Source organism: Stegodyphus dumicola, chromosome 2 (genome assembly GCF_044657685.1).
Source record: "Stegodyphus dumicola isolate Sdum_Otavi_A_Nest chromosome 2, ASM4465768v1".
NCBI classification, from domain to species: Eukaryota; Metazoa; Arthropoda; class Arachnida; order Araneae; family Eresidae; genus Stegodyphus; species Stegodyphus dumicola.
The window spans coordinates 218,483,500-218,508,714 of NC_140769.1; the positions used below are offsets into that span (position 1 = coordinate 218,483,500).

Consider the following 25,215-nt stretch of genomic DNA (forward strand, 5'->3'; position numbering starts at 1 on the left):
ATTTCAGGTCGTAAAGCGTGCAACTCCATCTATAAAACAAAAAGGTTTTAATGAGCAGTATTAGAAAACCTTACTACTTTGACCATTGCTGCGTTCTTGTAATTTGGTTGCAAATTTTAATATTATTTTACATATTTCGTCGACAACGGCAGAACTGATGGAAAAATATTTTGCTGCTTTTCCTAACTTCTGCATTCATCGATATAACCGCGCGGACAGTATAGACAAACTGCTATTGACGCATGCGCTAAAAAGAGTGCTATATTCAATGGCGGTTGTTGTGATAGCCTAGGATACGGAAAAATACCTTTGAATTTTAACTACAGAGGGTGATCCTTGATATATAATATTCCTCATCGAAATAAGCTCATAGGGTTAGTTTGTAGTATATTATTTGTATTGCATATTTATGTCTTAAGAGTTTTAAAATTTGACCGTTGAATTCAAACAATCGCTAATTTGTTAGTTTATATTTTTTAATTCATTTTTAACATTGGGTGTATTTATTAAAAATTTTATTGATTTTTTTCAAAACACATATTGTATGTACTGATATGTGTATTCATTATTTTTGTTGCTTGTCTAGTTAATTTTGTTTCGGCACTTAGGCTAAAATGAGGTAATTTAGAGAATAGGCCTATGAAAGGAAACACTGATTTTAGCTCCGCCAAACTTGAAAAAGGTTGAGTGAAAGAAAAATCTTTAATCTAAGTCGTTGTTACCATGGTATTCAAAATCTGTTTTTGGATAATATATGCTTTGTACTAGTCTTTTGTCATTATGATTTGCTTTCACTGAATTAGAAAATAGTAGTTCGTGACAGTGGCGTAACTAGAATTCTTGGGCCCCTTTCCCAATAGTTCTTAAAAATAAAAGTAAAAACGCGAAAAGTTTAAAAAAAAATCAAGGATTCCAGGATCAAATGTTTTCATGATGATTTTTATCACATCTGGATTAAATGTTAAAAAATAAAAGCACGTTCTTAGGGAACCAGTTGAAAGGTACGTAACATGAAGAAAGAATAAAAAGGAAAATAATTTCCCTTGACCAACTGGTGAAATGCGATTTTGCTTTACTCTGGGTATTTGACGTCAGATGATTTTAATTCAGTTACTTAAGACTTTTTGTGTGAGTGCGAGAGACAGATTTTTCTCTCCTTTCATTGAGATCCATACTGATAATAAATGAATAAGTCTATATAAAAAAAGGAACATGCTGACGTATAGGATTAAGAAAAGGAAGAAAGCATAGATTTGTGCAGATTTTTATATAAAATCCAAGAAGTTTTACATGCTAATGTTTTAAATTTTTATATGAAATCTGCGCCTAAGTTTTTTCGCTTAATTTAGCAAACTTATACATAATTAGTTATAAACTGACAGACAAGATAATTGATAAACATACAGAAAAACTGTTACACTAATGTAATTTACTCAGCTTACGAACATGATTTATGCAATAATATACAAGAAATAAAAGCTTAACTTTTATAAAGTAAATGAAACATCTGTTAAATATAAAACATATTTATCATAAACTTCATAAAAGAAACTATTTGAACATACAATTTTTGTAGAAAATATGTATGGTAAGGTTTTTTTTTTTCTGTCTTTTTAAAAAAACTTTTGGTACACTAAACTACTTGAATACATGATTTTTATAAAAAATATGAATGCTAAAGTTTTTTGCCGTTTTCTTTTAATTTTCCTCATTCCGTACTGCTGTTCTCTAATTTTTTCCTCCCTCAATAAATGTAATTATAACATTGGTGGCCAAAATTCATCATAAAGAAAAAAATTCTTTTAAAATTTGCATCACCTAACCTTCATTTCTGCAAAGTTATTTATCAATACTTGGATGCCCATTTTCTCAGCCATCTCAGCTTCAACGCTCAATACTGATAGGTTTGACAACCGATCTTGTGTTAGTCTTTCTTGAGTATGTGAAAATGACCTCTCACTCGTGGCTGTGGTTACAGCTAATGAATAATAAATACAAGTGAATTGCAGACTTCTGAATAACTGCTTGTCATGTCATAGTATTTTACCATTGCTAAATCCTTAACGGATTTCAAATTTTGGATTTCTGTTCTGAAAGTATTTATAAATAATAAAAGTTGTACTTCCAGGGCATTAACAGTCTTCTTTATATGTTTTCTGTATTTTTGAAACATTATTAATAATTTCTGTATTTGTTTTAGGTTCTTTATTTTATTTTATTTTTCAAATTTAGTTTCTATGTCCCATTTATTTGCAATAAACTCAGCTTCTTTCATAATGTCTTCAAACTTGTTTCTCATATCTTGCATATTAATAGAAACGCTTTTTAGATGTTGCTTAGCTCCATTCAAGTCGATTAATTTTCAATTATCGAGCCGATTGATTGGTTGATTGATCCTGCACTATGCGCAGGACGTGTTTAAAAATTTTGTTTTTAATTTTTGGCCTGTTATTAAGTTTCTTAATGTATGGAAACATACATTTATATTTCATCATCATCATAAAAATATTTCATGTTAGTAAAACGAAACGTTATTAATATTAGTAGACATTTGCATTGTTTATGGTAACAAGTTTGGATTTTTCAGATAAATGGATTAAAAGTTTAGCTGACTTGAATTTTTAGCAAGTTTTAAATTATAAGAATTTAGTTTATGTAATATTACAAATCAATAACTACCTTTATAATAAAGAATTATATTTGAGATCACTTTGAAATTTAATTTTAAAGAAAAACTTCTGTTTGTTCTCGCCATAGACTAGAGCAGTGGTTCTTAACTGGGCGTGCGGGAATGTACTTTTTGGGGTGCGGGAGAAGCCCCTACCTAACCATAAAAATTATTAAATATCATTTATTAAATTTCTTTTAATAAAATATTTGAAATCTGCAATAATGTCCGCAATATTGAAGCTCGTACAAATTGGTAGCACCTAGCTCACTTATCGGCAAAAGACACAGGAAAGAGCAGGTGCCGATGGGCGTATACACTATGCTACAAAAAAGCATGAAATGCTACAAACGAACGTGAACAGGCAACTAGGTGATGGAGAAAAGAAAAAAAACTTTGTGGGAATACAAGCGGAGAAAGTTATCCCAGCTTGCGCATGTGCTGAGTTCAATATGTGCTACTCCAATGGAATCTACGGATTTGTATCTGCATCTACTGCGCCCCTGTTAGGTTGAGTCAACTATTGTGTTTGTGACGTGTGCATTGTGTATTCTGATTTGTCCAGGAACTGCTTGAGACTAATACATTGTTAATTGCTCGTTCAAGCCGAATAGGATTCAGAGATATTACAAACGTAAGAACATTATATATATATTATATTGCATTATTTTTAAATAATTAAATCAATTATAGTGAACCCCACTATGTAAAAAAAAAATGACAATGGAACGATAAGTATGTCGGTTATGGGTTTACCTGCACAACCGAAAAAGATGGCACACAACGACCGCAATGCATCTTGTGTTCCAAGATATTTTCAAACAGCAATCTCAAACCGTCAAAGTTATTAGAGCATTTCAACAATCTGCATGGTGGCGAAAAAGCACATAGCATGAACAGCTTGAAGTCAAAGAAGGCTCGGTTTGATACCAGTGGAACTATCCTAAAATTGTGCGGACCAGCAGTTCAAAAACCTTTATTAGAAGCGTCATACCAAGTGGCATATTTATGTGCAAAAAAAAAAAAAAAAAAAAAAAGGAAACCTCACACGATCGAAGAGTTGATTAAACCTTTTGCTTTAATTATTGCTAAAACAGTTTCAGATTCGGAAGCACATAAAAAAATCCAACAGATTCCATTATCGAATGATATTATATGATCGCGAATACCAGATTTCAGTGAAGATATTTTAATTCAAGTAATTGAAGACATAAAAATCAGTCCGCTAAAAATAAGTGTGCAACTGGATGAGTCAACTGATGTTGATAATTCTAGCCAACTTTTGGTATTTGTCAGGTATGTGAAGGAAAAAGAGGTGATAGAAGAATTTCTATTTTGTGAACCACTGGAGGTGAATATGAGAGGAATTGATGTTTTCAATCGCATCAAAGATTTTTTTACTAAATATTAATTACCAATAAATGTGATTGGCTCAATATGCACTATTGGAGCCCTAGCAATGTTAGGCAAAAATTCAGGATTTTTTTCAACGTGAAAAAAGAATTACCGGAAGTTATAATAACGCATTGCATGTTGCATCTTCATGCACTTTCGTCGAAAGCATTGCCAGAAAGTATAAAACAACATCTAACTACAGCAGTAACTTAATCATTGCATTTTTCAAAGAAATCGGTGCTGATCATACCATGCTCCTATATCACACCGAAATACAATGGTTATCTAAGGGTCGCATGCTTAACAGAGTTTTTAAATTGCTTGAGGAAATTATTCAATTACTGACTAGTCAAAACTTATTTAGTAAAAGATTTTGAGAGTAATGATGCAATGCTGAGGCTGGCTGACATATTTAGCCATTTAAATGAATTGAATCTATCAATGCAAGGATTTGGTATAAATATAATAATATCTTCATTTATCGCAAAATTGGAAATTTGGATACGTTGAGTAGAAAGGGGGAATTTTGCAAATTTTCTCTTGGTTGATTCTGTTATTGCGAAAAATGAAAAGAATACAATTATACCCGACATTGTAATACATTTGAGACGATTGAGCGAATCATTCATTGGATATTTTTCTACCGGAAATATTACCAAAACTCAGAGATGGATACTGGATCCATTTCTATTTGACTTAAATTTGATGGATGATAGTGATCTGAAAAAAGATCAACTTTTTTAAATGCGAGCAAATGGACACGTTCAAATGGAATTCGAACAATTAGAATTGCAACAATTCTGGTGTTCACAGTTAGAACGTTATCCAGAGTTGTCGTACGGAGCACTGCATTTACTCTTACCCTTTGCTACCACCTACTTGTGCGAAATGGGATTTTCATCGCTTTTCACATCGGAACAACGCGGCGTGCAGTTAACTGGAAGTTGATCTGTCAGCACTATCCTTATCTTCAGGGCAGATGTTTTTATTTTATTCGACTTATAATTCCTTCTAAATGTAGTATTTCATCTCAATGTACTCCGTCTTTGACATGATTTAAATCAAATTCCTCGTCATTATAAATATCACGAATACACATCAAATAGTTTTCTGGTTGCAATTTTCTAATTTCAAATATGCGTAATGTATGCTTTACGCATATGCGCATTGAAAGAAATGTTTAATAAAGTAAACAGATAAGTTATTTTTTTGTAAATTTTGACACCCTTTAGATCATAATTGCTCTTTATTTCATAAATTACGGTTTCATATTTTTAATTTTATAATATCTGCATGCCATCTTACCAGATTTAAACTGATGATCTGTAATCCAGAAAAACCGATAATCCGGAATTGCAGAAGTCCCGATGAGTCCTGATTCAAGACTTTTGACTGTATTGCAATAATGGGGGATAATTCTTTTCTGAAATATTCCATTCGTTTGTGTAGTGAAAATAGTAATGTAATCGCCTTCTTTCAGATGTTGAAATGCAACTTAAAATTATTAGGGCAACGTTGCCATTGATATGTTTAATATTTTCAGTAATTAATTTATCGAAATTTACGAAATAGCATATACTTTTAGTTGTGTGATGCCATTTTTATTATCATTATTATACTATTATTGATGATTTCACATACTGAATGCTGTGGAAAGTAAATTAAAAGCAAAAGTAAAGTAAATTGTAAAATTTCATTTCAAATAACGATTAAAAAGTATTCCATGAAGGCGTTCTTCCCCTTAGGCAAATAATCCTCAAGTGCTTTATTATTATATAATAATTCAATTTAAATAACGTACAGATTATTGCACATTACTCAATTATGCGCTTAAATGTTTCACGTTGTTAAAATAAATTGTAATTTATTATATTTTTTTCAAACGAAGGGAACTTTCAAAAGAAATTTAATGTCTTCAGAATTATCTTTTACAGATAAGTGGGAATTTTTGGTAGATGGGTAATTTACAGGTTAAGAAACACCACAGCTCTTCTCTTTTCTAAAGCAAGTCAAGTAAATCCTCAAGCATTAAAATATGCTTAGTAAGTAAGATATAGTTTACGAGTTGTGTGTCTTCAGATTTAATTCTCGATAAGGGATTTTAAAGAATTCCTAACCTGCATTTTATCTGCAATGTGAAAGTATTTTGAAAATTTTGATATGAAAAATTCGATAAATATTTATTTACTCATTAATTCAAGTAAAAATATTCATCCATTCCTTTTCCCACCCCCATAAGTGAAGAAAAAGTAATGAATTTCGATAAATTTAATAAAAAATATTCATTAAATTTACGCTGGAAATTAACTGAAATATTTGGCTGCTTAATGTTTGAGCATCTGTGTGTTTGTAGCCTGCTGTAAAACTTCCCCTTTTTTTCAGACCTTGAATTCATTCAAAGATCTCTAAGCCGAACGGGAAATCTCTCCTTTCCAGATGTGGTGTCATAAATTCTTTCCGTTTCCTGGACTAGAACGGCATTTCGACATGGGGTGGGGCAAAGTCCTTTCATGCCACAACTGGTAGAGACATTAGGTATTTTTTGGAAGCAAGAGAGATGAAAAATTAGCAACTGCCTTTGCCGGGAATAGAAACACAGACCTCTGGAATACCGGCCCAGTGTGCAAAACCACTATACCACAAAGGCAGGCTAGGAAAGTGGGAGAAATACCTTACATACTCCCCTTTTTAAAGGGCGACTGGGGTTTTGAGGGAAACCAATCACCGAATCCTGGGTGTGCAGAAACCTAATCCAACACCCTTTAAGTTCGGGCGCCACTGTAGAGACATTCGGTATGTTTGGAAACACAAGATATGAAAAATTAGCAACCGCCTTTGCCGGGAATCGAACCACGGACCTCTGGAATTCCGGCCCAGTGTGCAGAACCACTACACCACGAAGGCACACTAGTGAAGTGCATACCTGCCAACTTTTACGAATTTTTCGTAATTTTTACGAAAATACGTTTGTCTTTACGATTTTACTATCGTAATCCATTTTTTATGATTTTCTTCCTTTTTCAAGTGTTTTTAGTGATTTTTGTCGAAATTTTAGAATTTTTCTCCAATTCAGCGATTTTTGCCAATTGCATTGTGTTTTACCGCCAACTACCGACTACTTCGAATTCAGAAGCCTGCGGTTTCTCCCAACTCGCCGCTTAACCAGCCAATCCAATGCACTGAACTTGTTTCTCCCACTCTTTTCTTTATGGGCGCCAGATTATTTTTTCGCGTTCGCTTCAGCAGCAAGGGAATTACTCAGCGAGCGTGGTTGTCGCATTCTGTTTTGTTTTGTTTTGTTTTGTTTGCACATGCTACGATTTTTCTTAATACGTCGTTGTTACGAAATGAGTTTAAAAAAAAACGTATTCTCAATATTTTCGGCCTGCCTACAAAGCCGAATTTCCAACAATTAAAAAATCCTTCAAAGGAAATAACCATGCATTTTGCAACGTCTGCGTGTGTGACTTTATAATAAGTCACGGTGGAAGAAGCGACATTATGAAGCATGGTAAGTCTAAAAAGCATGAAGTTAATGCTTCGGCTTTGACAACGTCAAAGAAAGTGGATGATTTTTTTTCGAATTCGGATGCCGATGTCATTTTGGCAGAGTGTTTTTTTACTGCATTCCTCATCGAACACAACGTGCCGCTGAGCGCTGCCGATCACGCCGGTCAACTTTTCAGACGGATGTTTCCCGACTCCAAGATTGCTCAGAAATATGCTTGTGCTCACATGAAAACATCTTCTATTGTGAACGAAATTGCTTGCGATGCACAAAGTAAAACGATAGCTGCACTCCAGAATTTAGCATTTTCGGTGTCAATCGATGGCAGCAACGACAGTGATTGGAAGCTGTACCCCATCGTTGTCACATATTTCTGTGATGTTTCTACGCTATGGGGGAAAATATTGCCTCCTTGGTAATTAATGAGTTGAAACAACTTAACATCCCAATATCAAACTGCATTTCATTTGGTGCAGATAATGCTCATGTCATGGTGGGTGACAAAAAGGGTGTAGCCTCTTTCCTCAAAAAAGAACAAAATGAATTAATTGTTATTGGATGCCCATGCCACTTAATTAATTTGGCAGCAGAAAAAGCTGCAGCTGCTTTACCATTAAATATTGACCAGCTTCTGATTGATGTGTTTTTCTATCTGGAAAATCTATCTGTTTTTCTATTTGGAAATTCTATCTGTGTAAAAAGGAAAGAAAACCAAAAGAATTTCCAAGAACTGTGCTCTGGTGAAACGAGAGAATTCTGAAACATGTATGCACGAGATGGTTATCCTTAGGCAGAGGCGCTAGGAAGGTTTATGGAATAGTGGGATGCATTGCTAAAATATTTCCGAAGAGACCAAAACGAAACCACAGATCCCATCAAATTTGTCGGCATATAAGATTCCAAAAACCAACTTTGCTTCTAATCAAAATGCTTTAAAAGGGAAAAGCCAACACACAGAATCAAACCCTTTAAAAAGAAATTGCTTAGAAGAAGAAGACTCCTCAAAGGTCATTGTTAAAGAAGTTGAAGGGAAGAAGAAATAGTCTTCTATTAGCCGGGAGGAAAGGATTTTCTAGCTTCTTTCTTCGGATCTAAACAAAGCATATTGTAGTTTTGTGTTAAAAACCATTAAGATTTTTGAAAGTGTAAATACCCTTCTACAATCAGCTTCGCCAAAATCTCCCCTGCTTATCCAAATTCTTAATGATCTTTTGAAAGAACTTAATACTAAGTTTGTAAAAGCGTCCATTGTGAAAAACAGTGTGTTGATTCGTGTTGCCTATAATAGTTTGGCAAATCAAAAGGATGACAATGATCTTATAATTGGAAATCAAACCAGGGAACTTGTAAATTCTTTGAAAGATCATGAGAAAAAAAGAATTTTTTCAATGTGTTAGAAAGTACTTTTCCTCAGCCTGTGATTACATTGTAAGGAAGTTTCCTTTGCAAAATGAAGTTTTTAAATGCTGAAGTGGCAAATTTGAAACAAATTCAAAATTCATCTTTTGAAAAGATTCGTTTTTTTATTGATAAATTTTCATTTTTGTTAACAATTAAAGAAAATGAATGCCATAATGATGCTTTAGATGAACTACAGAACCAATTTTCTGCTGCACAGTTTGAAGACTTTGCCAGTTCTGGAGAAGATAGACTTGGATGTCCTCGTTGGTACCTTAAAAAGAATAAAAAGAGCTGATGGAACACCAAAATATGATAGACTAGCAAGAGTTTTATGTGCTATTCTCGTAATTCCACACAGTAATGCTGAGTGCGAGAGAGTCTTCAGTGTTGTGAAGAAAAACAAAACTATGTTTCGATCTTCAAATTCACCAAAAACTCTAGAAAACATTTTAATTGCTAAATGTTATGAGGAAACTAATTGTTATGACCGGAAATTTTCCAAAGAATTTTTGGCTAAAGCCAAAAAATGCACTCTAAATTCATTGCAATAATATTTTTGTGTAACATTAAGTTCTTGTTTTATGTTTCCTAATAAATTTTTTAGTTACTACTTAATTGAGATTTACTAATGCAAGTACAATTTTCTTTTTTCTATTTGTATAAATTGTTATTTTTTTTTAATATCATAGCATGATATTAATTCTTCGTGTTCTTCTGAATTTTGGAGAAATCTTCTGAATTTTTATCTTTAGAGGTTGGCAGGTATGGAAGTGGGAGAAATACCTTATATACTCCCCTTTTTAAAGGGCGACTAGGGTTTTAGGGGACCTAGTTGCCAAATCCTGGGTGCGGAGAATCATCACCCACAACCCTTTTTTAGTTCGGGCATCACTGTAGAGACATTAGCCCCCCCCCCGGGCGTTGACTCGGACAAATGCCTGGGAAGTACTGCTTAGGATCTGTACCTAGGCAGTCTCAACCACGGGGGTATGAAAACCATGGAGGTTAGAAAGGAAGGAGTGGCCAACCCGGCATTAGAAGTGAAGCACTGCTCCGAAGCTTCGGTAACCAGATGGGGTGTTTTTTGTTTACATTCAGACGCTCGTTTGACAGCGCTCTGATAGTGTTTCGACACACGACAGTTCCATACAAATCGAAAAACGGGACACTTCCGCATAAAAGAAACATTCCTAGTATGATGGATGAATAATAGCAACTTGTATAGTTTAGCGACATTTATGCAAAAATCACATCTTAGTTATTTTTCGATAACTAACAACAGCGATTTTGATTATGAATTTGTTTTATATAATTCTAAGCTGTTGAACTACAAAAATATAGATTTTAAATACCTCACTGTACCTTTAAAATTGTATCCATTTTTCGATACCCTCAATACAGTATTCGCTAATTTTATTTTATGTTCCAAAAGCCAAAATGTTTTAAATAAAATAAATTTTTTTCACAACCGCATATTATTGTAACATGTATCTTTTAAAATTAGTGTAAATTACTTTACTCGAGAAATATAGTGAATGCACAGAAATTAAAGATTTCCACATGCCAGAAATGAAAAATATGAAATATGTATGGGTATTTATGCATGTGCTTCCAAAAAGCATGTATCTGCCTTTAACAAAATACGTAAATATTTATTATATTATTTATAAATGTATTTGAAATGAAGGATTTATTCATTCATAAATAACTGTGAAAGTTACTGTGAAGAAATCTAATTATTAAATGTATCCCAATTTATAATGATTATAAATATTATCTAAACATAACCTTAACATTGAATTGTAAACATAAATTGACATCCTGTTGACAAATACGTTATAAAACTATTTAAGCAAGAATTGTTTATACTGGAAAGCACTCTGTTAAAAGGTATTGTAAAGCAATTTCTATGAGATGCGTAAATAAGAAAGTAATAAAGAAGAGTTTTGGAATATGTATTGTTGAAATTAAGGGTAAAAAAATCTAATAATTAAAAGAATTATTCCCCTTACATTTTATAATAAGTCAGTTACAAGTTTTAAGTTTTAAATAATAATTTTAAAAAAAATCCTTTTTTATTCCCTTTCAGAAATATTCAGAGAAAGTTAAGTACTATTTAAAATATTTCGCTATTAAATTAAAAGGTGCTCTAATTTGAAATGGACCGAATAGAGCATTAATTATAACTTGACTTAGATTTTTCGTTTTAAAAGATGCCTTCAGAAGCTAAAAAATCATATCATATTTGAGGAAGAATCTCTCTATATAGAAAAGAAATAATGCATAATTTTAATATTAATAATACAATAAACTTTTATCTTAATTTTTCAAATCCTTAACCGAATAAAATCGAATTACCTTACATTTTTTCCCTAATGTAATTAATGAAAACTTGTGAAAATATTTCAAATTAAGCCATTCTGAGCAAAGTGCTTTGTGAAAAGTATAGCATTTAATTCCGTTCAGAATTAAATGTTTAAAAATGTATTCTTTTCATATACTTAGGACTCTGAAGTACAGTCAAAAGTCGTTAATCCGGACTCCTCGGGACTTCGGCGATTCCGGATTATCGATTTTTCCGGATTATAGATCATCAGTTTAAATCTGGTAAGATGGCATGCAGAAATTACAAAATTAAAAATATGAAACCGTAATTTATGAAATAAAGAACAATTATGACCTAAAGGGTATCAAAATTTACAAAAAGAAAAAGCTTAATATTTATTTGTTTACTTTATTAAACATTTCCTTCAATGTAAGTTGCTTCGTTTCATGTGATAATACTTTCTCTTTAATTCTATTAAACAGACATGATTTCTTGTTTAGTTACAAAGTTCCGCTGTTCAAGTCCTATAATTGCTGTGTTGAGAATACCGAATAATTTGTCAATTGAAATGTTTTCATTTTCAATAACCTCTGGGTCACTTTCTTCACTATGGGAAGCGAATTATAATGAGGAAGAACTTGATTTAAATCATATCAAAAAATCATATCAAAGACAGAGTACATCGAGATGAAATACTACACTACGGAATTATAAACCAAATAAAATAAAAACATCTGCCCTGAAGATAAGGATAGTGCTGACAGATTAACTTCCAATCAGCAGCGTGAAATTGATAAACAGATTTCGGATTTCAAAACACTTTCGCTTTGTAGATACAAATTACATATTAGTAAATATATATCGGAAATTCTATTTGACATAATCTTTCTAATCTATCATAATCTAATAATGACTTTCTGCCCCCCCCTCTGTTGCAGAGCAGTGTGAAATTGATAAACAGATTTCGGATTTCAAAACATACTTTCGCTTTGTAGTAAATATATATCGGAAAGTCTATTTGACATAATCGAAAGTTCAAGCTTACTTTTATGAAATTGCTCTGACAGTCTGCAAAAAATAATAAGCCGGATCCAATTCGAAGATTAAGGAACAACGCAATCTGCAACATTAACTGAATTAGATAACTTTAGCTTAGCGTATAACTCCGTTACACATTAAACGTGCATGCGCACAAACATATTCGCAGCCGTAAGGGTCTTACGCGCTGTCGTAAACGCCTGTGCGCATGCGTGAACGCGACGCATGCGAAGAAAGTTTGTAGCTTTGAGGTCCGGATTATAGATCATTCCGGATTATGGGTGTCCGAATTAACGACTTTTGACTGTATTGTAGAAAAAGAAAATATATCAATTTATATGCATATTTACGACGTAATTACAAAATATTTACATCTGATCATGTCAAAACACTTTGAACTCAATGGTATGGTCACTAAAGAAGGGATCGCTAGTGCTTCAAAGCAGGGTGTGGGAAAACCGGTTTAGGGCCATCTAACTTCCTACCTCCATGATGAAAACAGACTTCACAGAAGGAGGCTCTCGGTTCAGAGTAAGGCTCGGCAGGGACTGTACTGGTACTGCCTTGTCTGCCCTTGCTGTGTGGGGTCGCAACATGGTAGATTGTTAAGTGCAGGATGGCACTCAATTCTAAAAGGTAAATAGCTAGGGCGGAAGCGGTCCTGTCACGCAGAGTTGTAGAGACATTAGGTATTTTTTGGAAGCAAGAGAGATGAAAAATTAGCCAACCGCCTTTGTCGGGAATCGAACCACGGACCTCTGGAATACCGGCCCAGTGTGCAGAACCATGAAGGAACACTAGGGAAGTGGGAGAAATACCTTATAAACTTACGTCAATGATTTTGTGTCGTTAAGAAAGAAAAGCATGTAGTCTGGAGTTAGCAATTAATACTTACGAATGATTTGCCCCTAAAGCTTATTAGTGTAAAAAACAGAAAAAAAAATCGATCCGCCTTTAACTTTGCCATTTTGTTATATCAATCGTACTTCTAAATCCAAAATATTTCTGTCCCTTACCTTGCTTCTTGGTGCGATTGCATAGGATGCAAGTACCATCGTCTTTTACATTGTGAGAACTATACATTAAAACATGCAGGTTCTTCCTTATTTAATTTCTCTAAAAATAGTACAGGGGGAAATTATTTGGTGGCAACAATTTGAAAAGTGATACACCCTTTATAGCAAACCAACGCAATACATGTTATATTAAATTGTAAGAATCATTCACATTAATAAATTCAATTTCAAATTAAGTATAAGGACTGATTTTTGGAATTGGGTTTAATTGAAAAGCTAGTAAGAGATACAATATATGAACAAAATTAAACGCTACGGAATGGCATATTAGGAAAATTACGAACTGCAAATAATATACCACGATTTCTTTTAACTTTCAAAGTTCATTCGAAATTAAGTACCAGAATCCTGCCTAGTTACTTCTTTGATTTATACTTAGAAAATATGCCTACTGATTATTTGATCATAATGCAAATTATACAGATAAATTAATATATAAGTACTTTATAATAAATATGGTAATAATAAGTACTTTATAATAAATATGGTAATAATAAGTACTTTATAATAAATAGTTACAATTAATTTCCGCTTCCACTGCTTTTTGATTTGGAATTGCAAAAAGATAAATCTTTCGTTTAGTGGGTTGCCTTTAATAATTTTCAGGTTTGAAACTAAGGAATACAAAGGAACTTTTCCTATTTTCTGCTCACTGCTATCCCTAAACTGGGGTAGGTCATGAAGTTATTATTTCATAGTCGAATGCTGGAATTTTAACATTTGCAAACACTTGAATTTAGCTGTTTCAGGTGCTTCCAAGGGCCTCCTATCTGCGTCATACAGAGAATTGCGTTACTGCACCATATATTTAGGGGGCCCATAAAAACTTAAAACGAATTCTATTATCTACTTATACTTAGATTCTAAAGTTAAAAGTAAATTGGAGTCAAATCAAGGCTATTCCTCAACTATATTAATATTAACAATCGTGTAAAAGGGGTTTAACACAAAATCCAAACATATCAAAATTAAAATAAGAATTTATAGCAGTACAAATTCTAAAAATAAAAATGAAAAACAAAAGGGGAAAAAATACAAGATAAAAAATATAAAAATAATAATTAATCTTCTTTTATTGAAATTCTAATTCTGAACTCATCAAAGGAAAATGTATTAAAAGCTCCTATATATACGTAATGGAATCCGTCTTTTAAGTTTAAACATCTAAATGCAGTTCAGCAGGACATTTAAAGACGCCTATTCAACGGCATTCCTTGCATACCCTTATTTACGCCACTGGTTAGTGATCCAGTTACGTGGAAGTTAACATTCAGACTCTTGGTATTTAAAAATAAAATGTATGTAGTATGTGTATTTAAACCTGACTGCTTACTTCTACAGTTATGTTCATTTTAGCTTAAAGGGGAAAAAAAAAAGTTTGCAGTAATTTTGTTTTTTTATTGTTGTAATATTAAGATCTAATTATGTTGTTATAAAACAGATTAATGATCAAATTCAGAATATAGGCTTCTGGCTAGTTCGTGTAAAATAACATTAAAGGGTGAGTGAAGTTTTGTAAACAAGTACTACAGTTTAATGTATTTTCTTACATAGTGTGATAAATCTTGATATAATGTAGTAGCTAGCGTTAAGAAAGTGAGAAACTGATAGGCTGAGCAAAATGTGAGTTAATAGTCTGTATGGGGGGAAAAAAAAAGCAAAACGTTTTAATGCTTAGTTTAATTGTGTGTAATGACGTCTTTTAGAAATTATTTATTCAATGGATTTTTTACTACAAATTTAGTTAGATTTGTGATTATTCTTTTTAACAATATTTATTAGATGGCTGATGATGATGAAAAAGAAATCTTGGCTGAAATACAGGATAAATATGTACCATTCCTAAAGAAGCTAATCTCATTTTTGGAGAAAACTAAAAAAGGTTTGTTTATGAATTTTCTTTCATGAATATTTAATTTAAAGTGAAAGTAAAATTAGAATTTTTAGCTTAAATTTACAGCACATTTTTTTTTTTTTTTCTTCTTAGTTGATGGATTTTATTTAAGTGCAGTTTTATATTGCCTCTGATTTTTTAATTTTAATATTATTGAATGACATAATTTTTTTTTCCCTGTTGTATTGAACTTACTTCTGTAAAGTTCTTCATAGAACTGACCTAAAAACTTTAATGTTGATAGAGAAAGACTACATGCTTAGTTGACTATGTGCTTATTTCATGCATATTTTTCATATTTATTTTTATGTAATATGTTTAAGTCTTTTAATATGCTTCAGCAATGAAAAAGTGGGTATTACAATGTTGATATGCTAGTTCATTTTTTCATTGCGTACTTTATTCAGTGTGATAAATTCTTTTGTAAGGTTATCCTTGAATGTGGACTTTTATATGTGATATTTTCAGTTTGTAATGCAAAGTTAAAACGAAACAAAAATCGAAGCATTTGCCATTCATGTACTACAGGTCAATAAATGTTAAAAAAAAAAAAAAAAAAAAAAAAAAAAAAAAAAAGTGCTGGCATTGTCATCATGTAATTTTCTTCTCATAAAATTCAAATCGGTATTTCTTCCCATGCTCGATTAGCGTCACTGATACGGACTCGTTTATTGTTATGGTCTAGTCAGTGGTCAAGCGTATTTGAAAGCTTTGTAAATTAAGACAAAACTAGATTTTTATTCAAACATTATAACATTTATTTACTTATTATTAAAAAAATTAAACACAGTAAAATGTTTCCTACTGTAAAAGATTTTAGATTTGTTCAGTTATGGCTGGGCTATCTGCTTCTCTATGAAAGAAGATATATTGTTATCAGTACTTACGTATTTTCCACAAACAAAAACTGTTGCCAAAGAATGTGATTTAGCTCTAGTAATGACTTGGTTTTATGCAATCTTGCCCAATTTTTTTCATATGCTGCTATTTGTATCTGCTGATTTTCTAACTAAGTAAAGAGTTTGGTTTAATCCTAGTGCATGGTATACACAGGATTTGTTGATATTCTGAGAGCTATGCAGTTTACGCATGCTATATCAGAGTTTGGCAAGATTTGGTAGTTTTTTTTTAGTCAAATTTACATCTGTGATTTTAGTTTTAGCAATTTATAGTGATGTTTTACGTCTCGATAGCAGTATTTTTTGTTCATGACACATCATTTTGTTGTTGCTGAGAATTTTCAAAGTTACGCCGATTTCATACTGTATACTAGGATTTTACCAAGAAATCTGTTATGAGGATCTGTTCTTTCCAGACAGCTGCAACGATTTCAGAACTGGTGGCAAGTTTGTGATTATATTTAATTTTATCATTTGATATATCCATAACTTGCATCTCTAGATTATCTAACTGTAGAAAGATTTTTGCCAGCTTTCTTAGTGTAAAAATACTTGAATACTTGGATACCTTATACAGTGAATCATATCTGTGTTTTTAAAGACTTGGTTTTAGTTCCCCCCTTTCACTTAAAATCTGCTTTTTACCAAAACATACATTGAAACATTTTTTAAAATAAAGTATTATAAAAATAAAAGTTAATGTAATAAACAGGAAATCTCAGATAAGCAGCACATAACACAATTTTTTCCCCCAGCTTGAATCGTGAAATATCCCCAAATCCTCTGGAGGAATTTTTTTGATGCCAAGAGGGAAATGGCATCAAAAACCACTTTCCAAAAATTCCCTGTGCAGCCCAATACAGGGGGAAAAGTTCTACTGGGCGAAAATCACATAAGACAAAAGTGTTGCCAAAGGATGTGATTTAGTGAAGTGTTTGGGTTAAGAAGGTAAACCATACACATAGAATAAATTGTAAACGATTAGTTATTGGTGCAATTAAGTAAATCTGCATGCTTTTTTAACTTTAATATTTTAGATTATGATATATATAACTCCAACATTATTAACTTTTATACTCCTCTTTTTTAATTATTATCACTAATTTGAACAATTATCCATAATAATGGTTATACAGTCAAAAGTCGTTAATCCGGACGCGTCGGGACTTCGCCGATTCCGGATTATCGATTTTTCCGGATTATAGATCATCAGTTTAAATATCGTAAGATAGCATGCAGAAATTTTAAAATTAAAAATATGAAACCGTAATTCATGAAATAAAGAACAATTATCTAAAGGGTATCAAAATTTACAAAAAAAAAAGCTTAATATTTATTTGTTTACTTTATTAAACATTTCTTTCAATGTAAGTTGTTTAAGTTGCTTCGTTTTATGTGATAATACTTTCTCTTTAATTCTATAAACAGACATAATTTCTTGTTCAGTTACAAAGTTCCGCTATTCAAGTCCCGTAATTGCTGTTCCGAGAATACCGACTAATTTGTCAGTCGAATTTTTTTCGTTTTCACTAACCTCTCTGTCACCTTCTTCATGTCTTTATCCATTTTTTGCAGCAATTCCACTTTTTGTTTGATGGACATCGAAACATACTTTCGTTTTGTAGATCCTTTGGGAGCTCCAACATCGGAAATTCTATTTGACATAATCGAAAGTTCAAGTTTACTTTATAAAATTGCTCTTACAGTCTGCAAAAAATAATAAACCGGATCCAATTCGAAGATTAAGGAACAACGCAATCATCAACATTAACTGATATAGATAATTAGATAATTTTAGCTTATACCGTCCGTTATACATAAAACGCGCACACGAAAACGTATTCTGCACTTGCGCACACGCATATGCGCAGTCGTAAAGGTCTTATGTGCACGCGTAAACGCCTATGCGCATGTGTCAACGCGGCGCATCCGCAGAAAAGTTTTAGCTTTGAGGTCCGGATTATGGGTGTCCGAATTAACGACTTTTGACTGTATATGTTTGAAAACATGTTGCAGGCAATGATGCGACTATGATAAAAGGGTGCTACTTTGGTAGACGGTTGCATGGATTTTTGGTGATTTACTTTGGCACAATTGTTGGCTTGGTTTTTACAATTGTTAGCCATCTTGAAAAACGCAGTTTTTATGTTATTTTGCGCATAGTAAAGTATTCGAAACTTTAAAAAAGTATATATCGTTAAAAATAATGGATTAATTTTTTGTTGAAAACATTTTTTAAGATGGCAGGCAAATGTAAATAAATACATTTACTATGAGTATAAAATACTAAAATAAGGTTAAATTATTACTTTCATATAGCACAGAAACAGAATAAAAACACCTCTATAAAAACATTGTGCAAACGTTTAATTGGATTAAAATATTACATAAATTGAATATCAAATTAAAAACCATCATACCAGCGTTTAAAAGAATTAAAATATTACTTAAATTCAAATACTTTAAAATAATTAAATAAGAATGCTTCGTACACTAGAGCAATTAGTTTATTGCCGGTAAAAAAGGAGGAATAATACTTTTTTTACCGTTACAGCGGTTATTTCTTCCACTGTGATCATGATACCATATACGGCCATCATCAGAATCGGCTCTTCTAACGATTTTCATCTGTGATCCACATTTCTCACACTTCATTGAAGAAGCAATTAGCAATGTTTCCTCCAAAAATTGGAAGTTGAATTGGAAGTTGATCTGTCAGCACTATCCTTATCTTCAGGGCAGATGATTTTATTTTATTTGGCTTATCATTCCTTACTAAATGTAGTATTTCATCTCGATGTACTCCGTCTTTGATATGATTTAAATCATTCCTCGTCATTATAATTCGCTTCCGATAGTGAAGAAAGTGACAGAGAGGTTATTGAAAACGAAAAAATTTCGATTAACAGATTAGTCGGTATTCTTGACACAGTAATTATAGGACTTGAACAGCGAAACTTTGTAACTGAAGAAGAAATTATGTCTGTTTATAGAATTAAAGAGAAAGTATTATCACATAAAACGAAGCAACTTAAACAACTTACGAGTACATTGAAAGAAATGTTTAATAAAGTAAACAAATAAATATTAAGCTTTTTTTTTTGTAAATTTTGATACCCTTAGATCATAATTGTTCTTTATTTCATAAATTACGGTTTCATATTTTTAATTTTATAATTTCTGCATGCCATCTTACCAGATTTAAACTGATGATCTATAATCCGGAAAAATCGTTAATCCGGAATCGCCGAAGTCCCGACAAGTCCGGATTAACGACTTTTGACTGTAGTACAACTGGATGCCAAAAGGAATATCTTCGCTGGTAACCTTTTACGCTTCATTTTCGAAACAAGTTGCAGCCATTTCTTATCAGATTGATTGTTTCTTTCAATACTGGCATACAATTACATAGAATGTTTACCTAGATAGTTAAATTTTATGCCCTAAGACCATTCGAGCTAATTAAGTCAATTATGATGCAATCACACTGCTCCCCCGAAGGCGAAAATATAGAAAAAGCAAAATCAAGGGTTAAATTCACCAATTCTAATGAGAATGCACTAAAATAAAGCAATGCGATTTTACATAATTTCTTTCTAATTCTTGCATTGAAACTTGTATTCCAAATTAAAATTTAACTTGAAATTAATGTAGATAATTGCTAAATTAGTTTTTTGTAGCGTAGTTTACGTGAGATGAGATCACTTGGGGTCACATGATACGAACCGGTGAATCAGGATGTTGAACCATGAAAGTATGGTAAATTTTAAATTAATGTCTTTTTACAAATTTATTGTCTTTATTTACTGGCTTTTTACAAAATTATAAACCATATTAAAATGTTTATGCCTTCAAAATAAAAAATTCTTAGAACTAACACTTGTTAACATTTTTTATGTGTATACTGTATGCTGTCGCCAACAAAGTCTGCTCGACGAAACGGAAAAGTACCAAATTAAATTTGCCACTATCAAATGTAACAAAATAACTCTTGATTCAATAATCCTGCACTTTGTGTCTCACTGTGAGTAACAGGATTTTGGGATTCAGTTCTTGGACTTTCACCACAGAGTAATATTACCTTTGTCCATCAACTCCAAATATATTAAATTTTAATTTTTCTGAAAATATTACAATCATAATATTTGACAAATGTGAGGTGCAGCTTTGTGAAAGATATTGTCCTTATTGTTTAACTGTTAGCCTGTAAGCCCTAGTTAAGGTAGACCTACATGACTATGCTAGCTTTATTGCATTAGAAATTAAGTGATTTAAGAATTGTTTGAGAATTTGTTGGATTATTTATGTAGATTAAATGAAAATCTATTAAATACTTGGCCAATTATTTTGTACCACATTGTATTAAACATTATGTACATACATTTAATATCATGTATATATTTCTTAGTTAACCACATTAGCAGACATCAATTTCCAGGATAAGCCAAACTGTAGCAGCAAAGCACTGAAGAGCTCTTCACTTTTAACAAGCAACATTGTCATTTTTGTTGCATTGAAAGCTCTGACAGTATTTATACTCAGATTGGAGTTTTTAGTCCAAAGGGGTAATTTGCTCTGAAGGACTATTAATTTCAATTTGGCATTTTGCGTTGAAAACTTTAAAAGGCTGTATCCCTTTTCAAATCGTTGCCACCATATGTTATCACCCTGCCTTATATTTAAATAAATTAAATAATGAAGAATCTACATAAATGTATGTTTCTCGCATTGTGATAAAACAATGGTACCTAGAGCCATCAAAATTTGAATAACGTAATCTTCCGTAGAATATGGGCATGTGGAAGCCCTAGATTTAATTTGAAATTTGTTTTATCGATTTCAGATTTTGTAGCACTTCAACGAATTTCTGATTAAAACGATTTCAAAGCAAGCAATGGCAACACTGTAGGGGGGAAAACATCCATCTCCAGCACGCGAGACCCTGTTTCGGAAAATCTAAAGATATGCTCATTTTAAAATTAATTTGCAATATTGCTGTTGAACTAAATTTTATATTTTCAGTATGTTGAACATGATATTTAATAAATAAAGGTAACACATAAAACTTTAAAAAGCCCCTTTGGACGTAATTTAAAATCTGAAGCCTTTCAGATTTTTTTTTTTTAAAACTCAAGTTTAAATTATGTGCTTATGGGATTTGCATGCAATGGAAGAAACTGTTTTAAAATTTCTGTAGAAAGACAATATTTTGCCATAAAAATCGTGAAAAAGAGCAGTTTCTTTTATCGATTCTTAAAGTGAATACCACAAAATTTTCATAATGAAGAAAAGATTAGGAAGTAGGTTTGCCATTTGATTTTCGAGATGACTGTGTTTAATTAAAGGGACTGTATCCAAAAATGTATGAACGTGTGTTTGTTTGTATGTATGCGTACATGTATACACACACATATATTCATGCTTACATACATTATATATATATAATTAATATATATATATATGTGTGTGTGTGGGTACTTTAATTTCGAAATCACAATTCATGTTCAAACAAAACACATTTGATGAAACATTAATACATCTATACGATCATTGATCTATTAACACAGCATCTATAACATCTTACATCTATTAACATAACATCTATATCATTGTATATATATTAATGCAACATCCATAAAATCTTACAGCTCCTCTCATAAAACAAAGTGGCGAGAGTTCTATCAATTCACTTGCATTGTGATAAAACAACGGTACCTAGAGCCATCAAATTTTGAATGATGTAATTCTGCTGCAAATATGGGCATCTGGAAGCCCAAATTTGAAATTTGGAATTTGTTTTATTATTGATTTTATATTTTGTAAAACTTTAACTAATTTTTTATTAACAAGCTCAAGGATTTTAAAGCAAGCAATGGAACGTTGTATAGAAAAAACATTTTTATCTCCAGTGTGTGAGACTGTGTATCAGAAATTCTAAAGATATGCTGAATTTAAAACTATTTTGCGATATTGCTCTTGAACTGAATTTTATTGTTTAAGTGGGAAGAATGTGATATTTTATAAATAAAGGTAACACACAATGTTAAAAAAGCCCCTTTGGACATAATTTAAAATCAGAAACCTTTCGGATTTTCTTTCTGTCACTTTTATTATTGTTATTTTATTAATTTTTATAAAATTTCTTTTTGATGCATTCTTTGTGTTATTAAAATTTAATGTGTCTTTCTGATTGTAAACACTTGTTGCAGTAAATTTTATTTTTGATATAAAAATAGCTTGTCACTAAATGATGAAATTTATCAATGATGATAAAAAAGGCAAGAAATTATGCAGTTTATTTTTTTTTAATTTTAATATTGTTATTCATATTCTTTTAATTGTATTGTTAGAATATATATTTTTGGAGGCTTTAAAATATCTTTTTTCTTTTCATTTTCTTCTTCCTCCTATTTTTTAGGAACACCCGAAAATTTAGATAAGCTTAAGTCTATTCATACCATCTTTACTGCTTCAAATGTGACGTAAGTATGATTTTTAGTTTCATTTATGTTGATATTATTTATATAAACTTTATCGTTAGAAGTAATAAAATTTTTAACTGTAATTATAATCCTATTTTCTGAAACTAATTCTGCTTATAAATATTATTTAATTTATATTATAGTCACATAAGAATATAGTAACCAGCCCAAAGCTTAGCGGGTGTAATCTCTCGCAGCTCTTAAATTCTCGGTATCTCCCCAAGTTCTAAATATTTTGTCCTGTTAAATTCTGGTACTCGTTGCACTCACAGTAGCTCATGCACTGGCCCTAAACCTGCCTAATAATCATTCTAAATAAGTGACATCTTACCAATGTGTTCTTTCTGAGATAACATGAGCTAATCTTTATTACTGACATATCTGTAGTTTCAGTTATCAACAGTTCACAACACTGAAAGAAAGTCCCTTGAAGTTTGAAAATGTATGTCATGTGACAAACAGTGTATGGCCAAATGTGAAATACAGTCTCTGAATTCACTGAAGTCAGTCACTGAATGAAGTATCAAATTCCTATCAAGTTCATAATCATGGTGATAGTAATAAGGTCATCATCCTTCTTCCATCTGTTATCATCTTCATCTGTCGTCATATGTTTCCTAGCAGAATATGACTAAATAGGAGAGGTGTAAAAATTATCATCAGAAACTTGCTTTTACTCCTGATGGCTGTAACAGTATCAATAAAGGATTAGTGCTATCAGAGGTTAAAACATATGACTTAATCCTTCCAGCATTTAACCCAGTTTCTAGTTTAACTTCCCTATGCTCTGCTTTCAGTAGTGTCCTTATTCTCATTAGTGATATTTTACTGTAGTTTTCATGGTCGAGAATTTCTTAATTCAAGTCGTAAGGGAATTGATATTACCAGTGCTTCTGAACTTGAGATAGTAAAAATTTTAAATGCGATAGAAGTTATAATAATGGAAAAGGTCTTGTATAAAAATTGTTGGATTTATGATAAAAATGGAACTTTACTTTGTGAAGTGTTGGAAAAAAAAGGAAGGGAAAATGTGTTAGTTTTCCATGGTATTACACTCCTTGCCATGAGGAATTTCATGGGCTTGGACTGATGTTACTGTCATATAAGTGAGCAATAAGTAACGACAAACTGCAGAATTGAGTCAGTGCTAGACATCGGCAAGGAGCAGACAAAATATGAGAAGTAAGTAGTAATTTTCAACAAAGAAGTTTGTTTTTATCCTCATACTATGGCAAGCACGTACGCATATTGCACGGCAAAGAGGAATGATGCTGTTCACTGTGATGAAGATTTTTGCCATATTACTCCTCCCTCCTTGTGCCTCCGACACAAGGGGTCAGGATATCTCATTCAACTTGACCCTCTGCCAAAACGAGTAATATACACTGGTGGTGTTTGGTTGGCTGGCATGGGTATTTCAGCCATGGTGTTTGATGGATTTACTGTAAGAGTCTGCTCAGGAATGGAAACTGATGCTGAAGTGTGCAAAACAAAAAATGCTGGTGTTAGGCGAATGATACTAATCACAGAATCCTATCCCTTAATGAGAAGTGTAAATTTTTATTAATTTAAATGGGCCATTGTATGGGTAATTCAGTGGTGGTTTCAGTGCATGACTCCGAAGCAGGGTGCAAGAAATACTTATTGTTAATATGAGCTGATGTGGGTACTGATGACATCTTTCTCATTGCCTCTCACAACTTCTGTGTAAATGGAATTGTGTTAACAGAATTAGAAACGTGGGTGAGTTGCAGAATCTCTGTGGGAAGGCAAATTATAGTTCCGAAGACGATCTTTAAAAAGATCTACCAGATCCACTCAGATCTTCCTTGTATGTTGATCAAAGACTGAGAAGTGCAGTTGAAGAACTCAGCATCCACTGGGCGTTATTATGTCAAATCAATGCCTGCTTTAGTGACCCGTGGAATCTCTCAAGTAATCCATTCGCTGCAAGTTAGTATGGGCTAGCCACAGTTCGGTGAACACTATGAAGTTTGTTAAGAGTAGTGAACATGTGCAGCTCAAATTGTCAGCACTTGATCGGTACTTATGATGATGGGAACTCCAAATCTAGCTATCCGGTGGGTAAAAAACATTGGAGCAACAGTTTCTGCCGAAATATCTTATTTGTATTACTTCCGTCCATCAGGAGAATTGGTTTATGAGGGTAAAAAAGTAGGAATACTCTTCTGAGGATGGCTGAGGCTCGACTGTATCCAAATGCACATGTTCAAAACATTGACTGGATATAGCGAAGGACTGCAGTGACATATGACATTGCTCCTCTGTCAGTAGATGCAAGCACAAGTCCAGGTAACACAATCCTTTGACACAGAAGGCCAAACAAAATGAGAAAAAATCAAGTCTTTTGGCCAGTTGTATATCTGGGTGAGAAAGTCCACTGAGGGAATGAAGTATTGCTCTTCAGCGTTGGCTGGGAACAAAGGGATGCAGCTTGTCACAACTTAATGTCACAATATATATTTAGCTCAGGAGACAGTTCCGTCTTTTTAGTTCTAATGAGCCAC

General features: G+C 32.3%; 1 protein-coding gene across 6 annotated transcripts in view; it reads left to right on the forward strand.

Annotated features, from left to right (window-relative positions):
• The window catches only part of LOC118204081 (uncharacterized), a 240,928-nt gene that overhangs the window by 176,520 nt on the left and 39,193 nt on the right, over positions 1-25,215 (forward strand). For 5 of the 6 annotated variants that reach the window (XM_085811770.1, XM_085811773.1, XM_085811771.1 and 2 more), the window contains 2 exons: positions 15,195-15,294; positions 22,624-22,687. In XM_085811770.1, the coding sequence (XP_085667896.1) occupies positions 15,195-15,294; positions 22,624-22,687 (164 nt within the window). Of the gene's footprint in view, positions 1-215; positions 375-15,194; positions 15,295-22,623; positions 22,688-25,215 lie in introns of those variants that run through there. The other variant, XM_035376403.2, reaches the window with a different exon arrangement.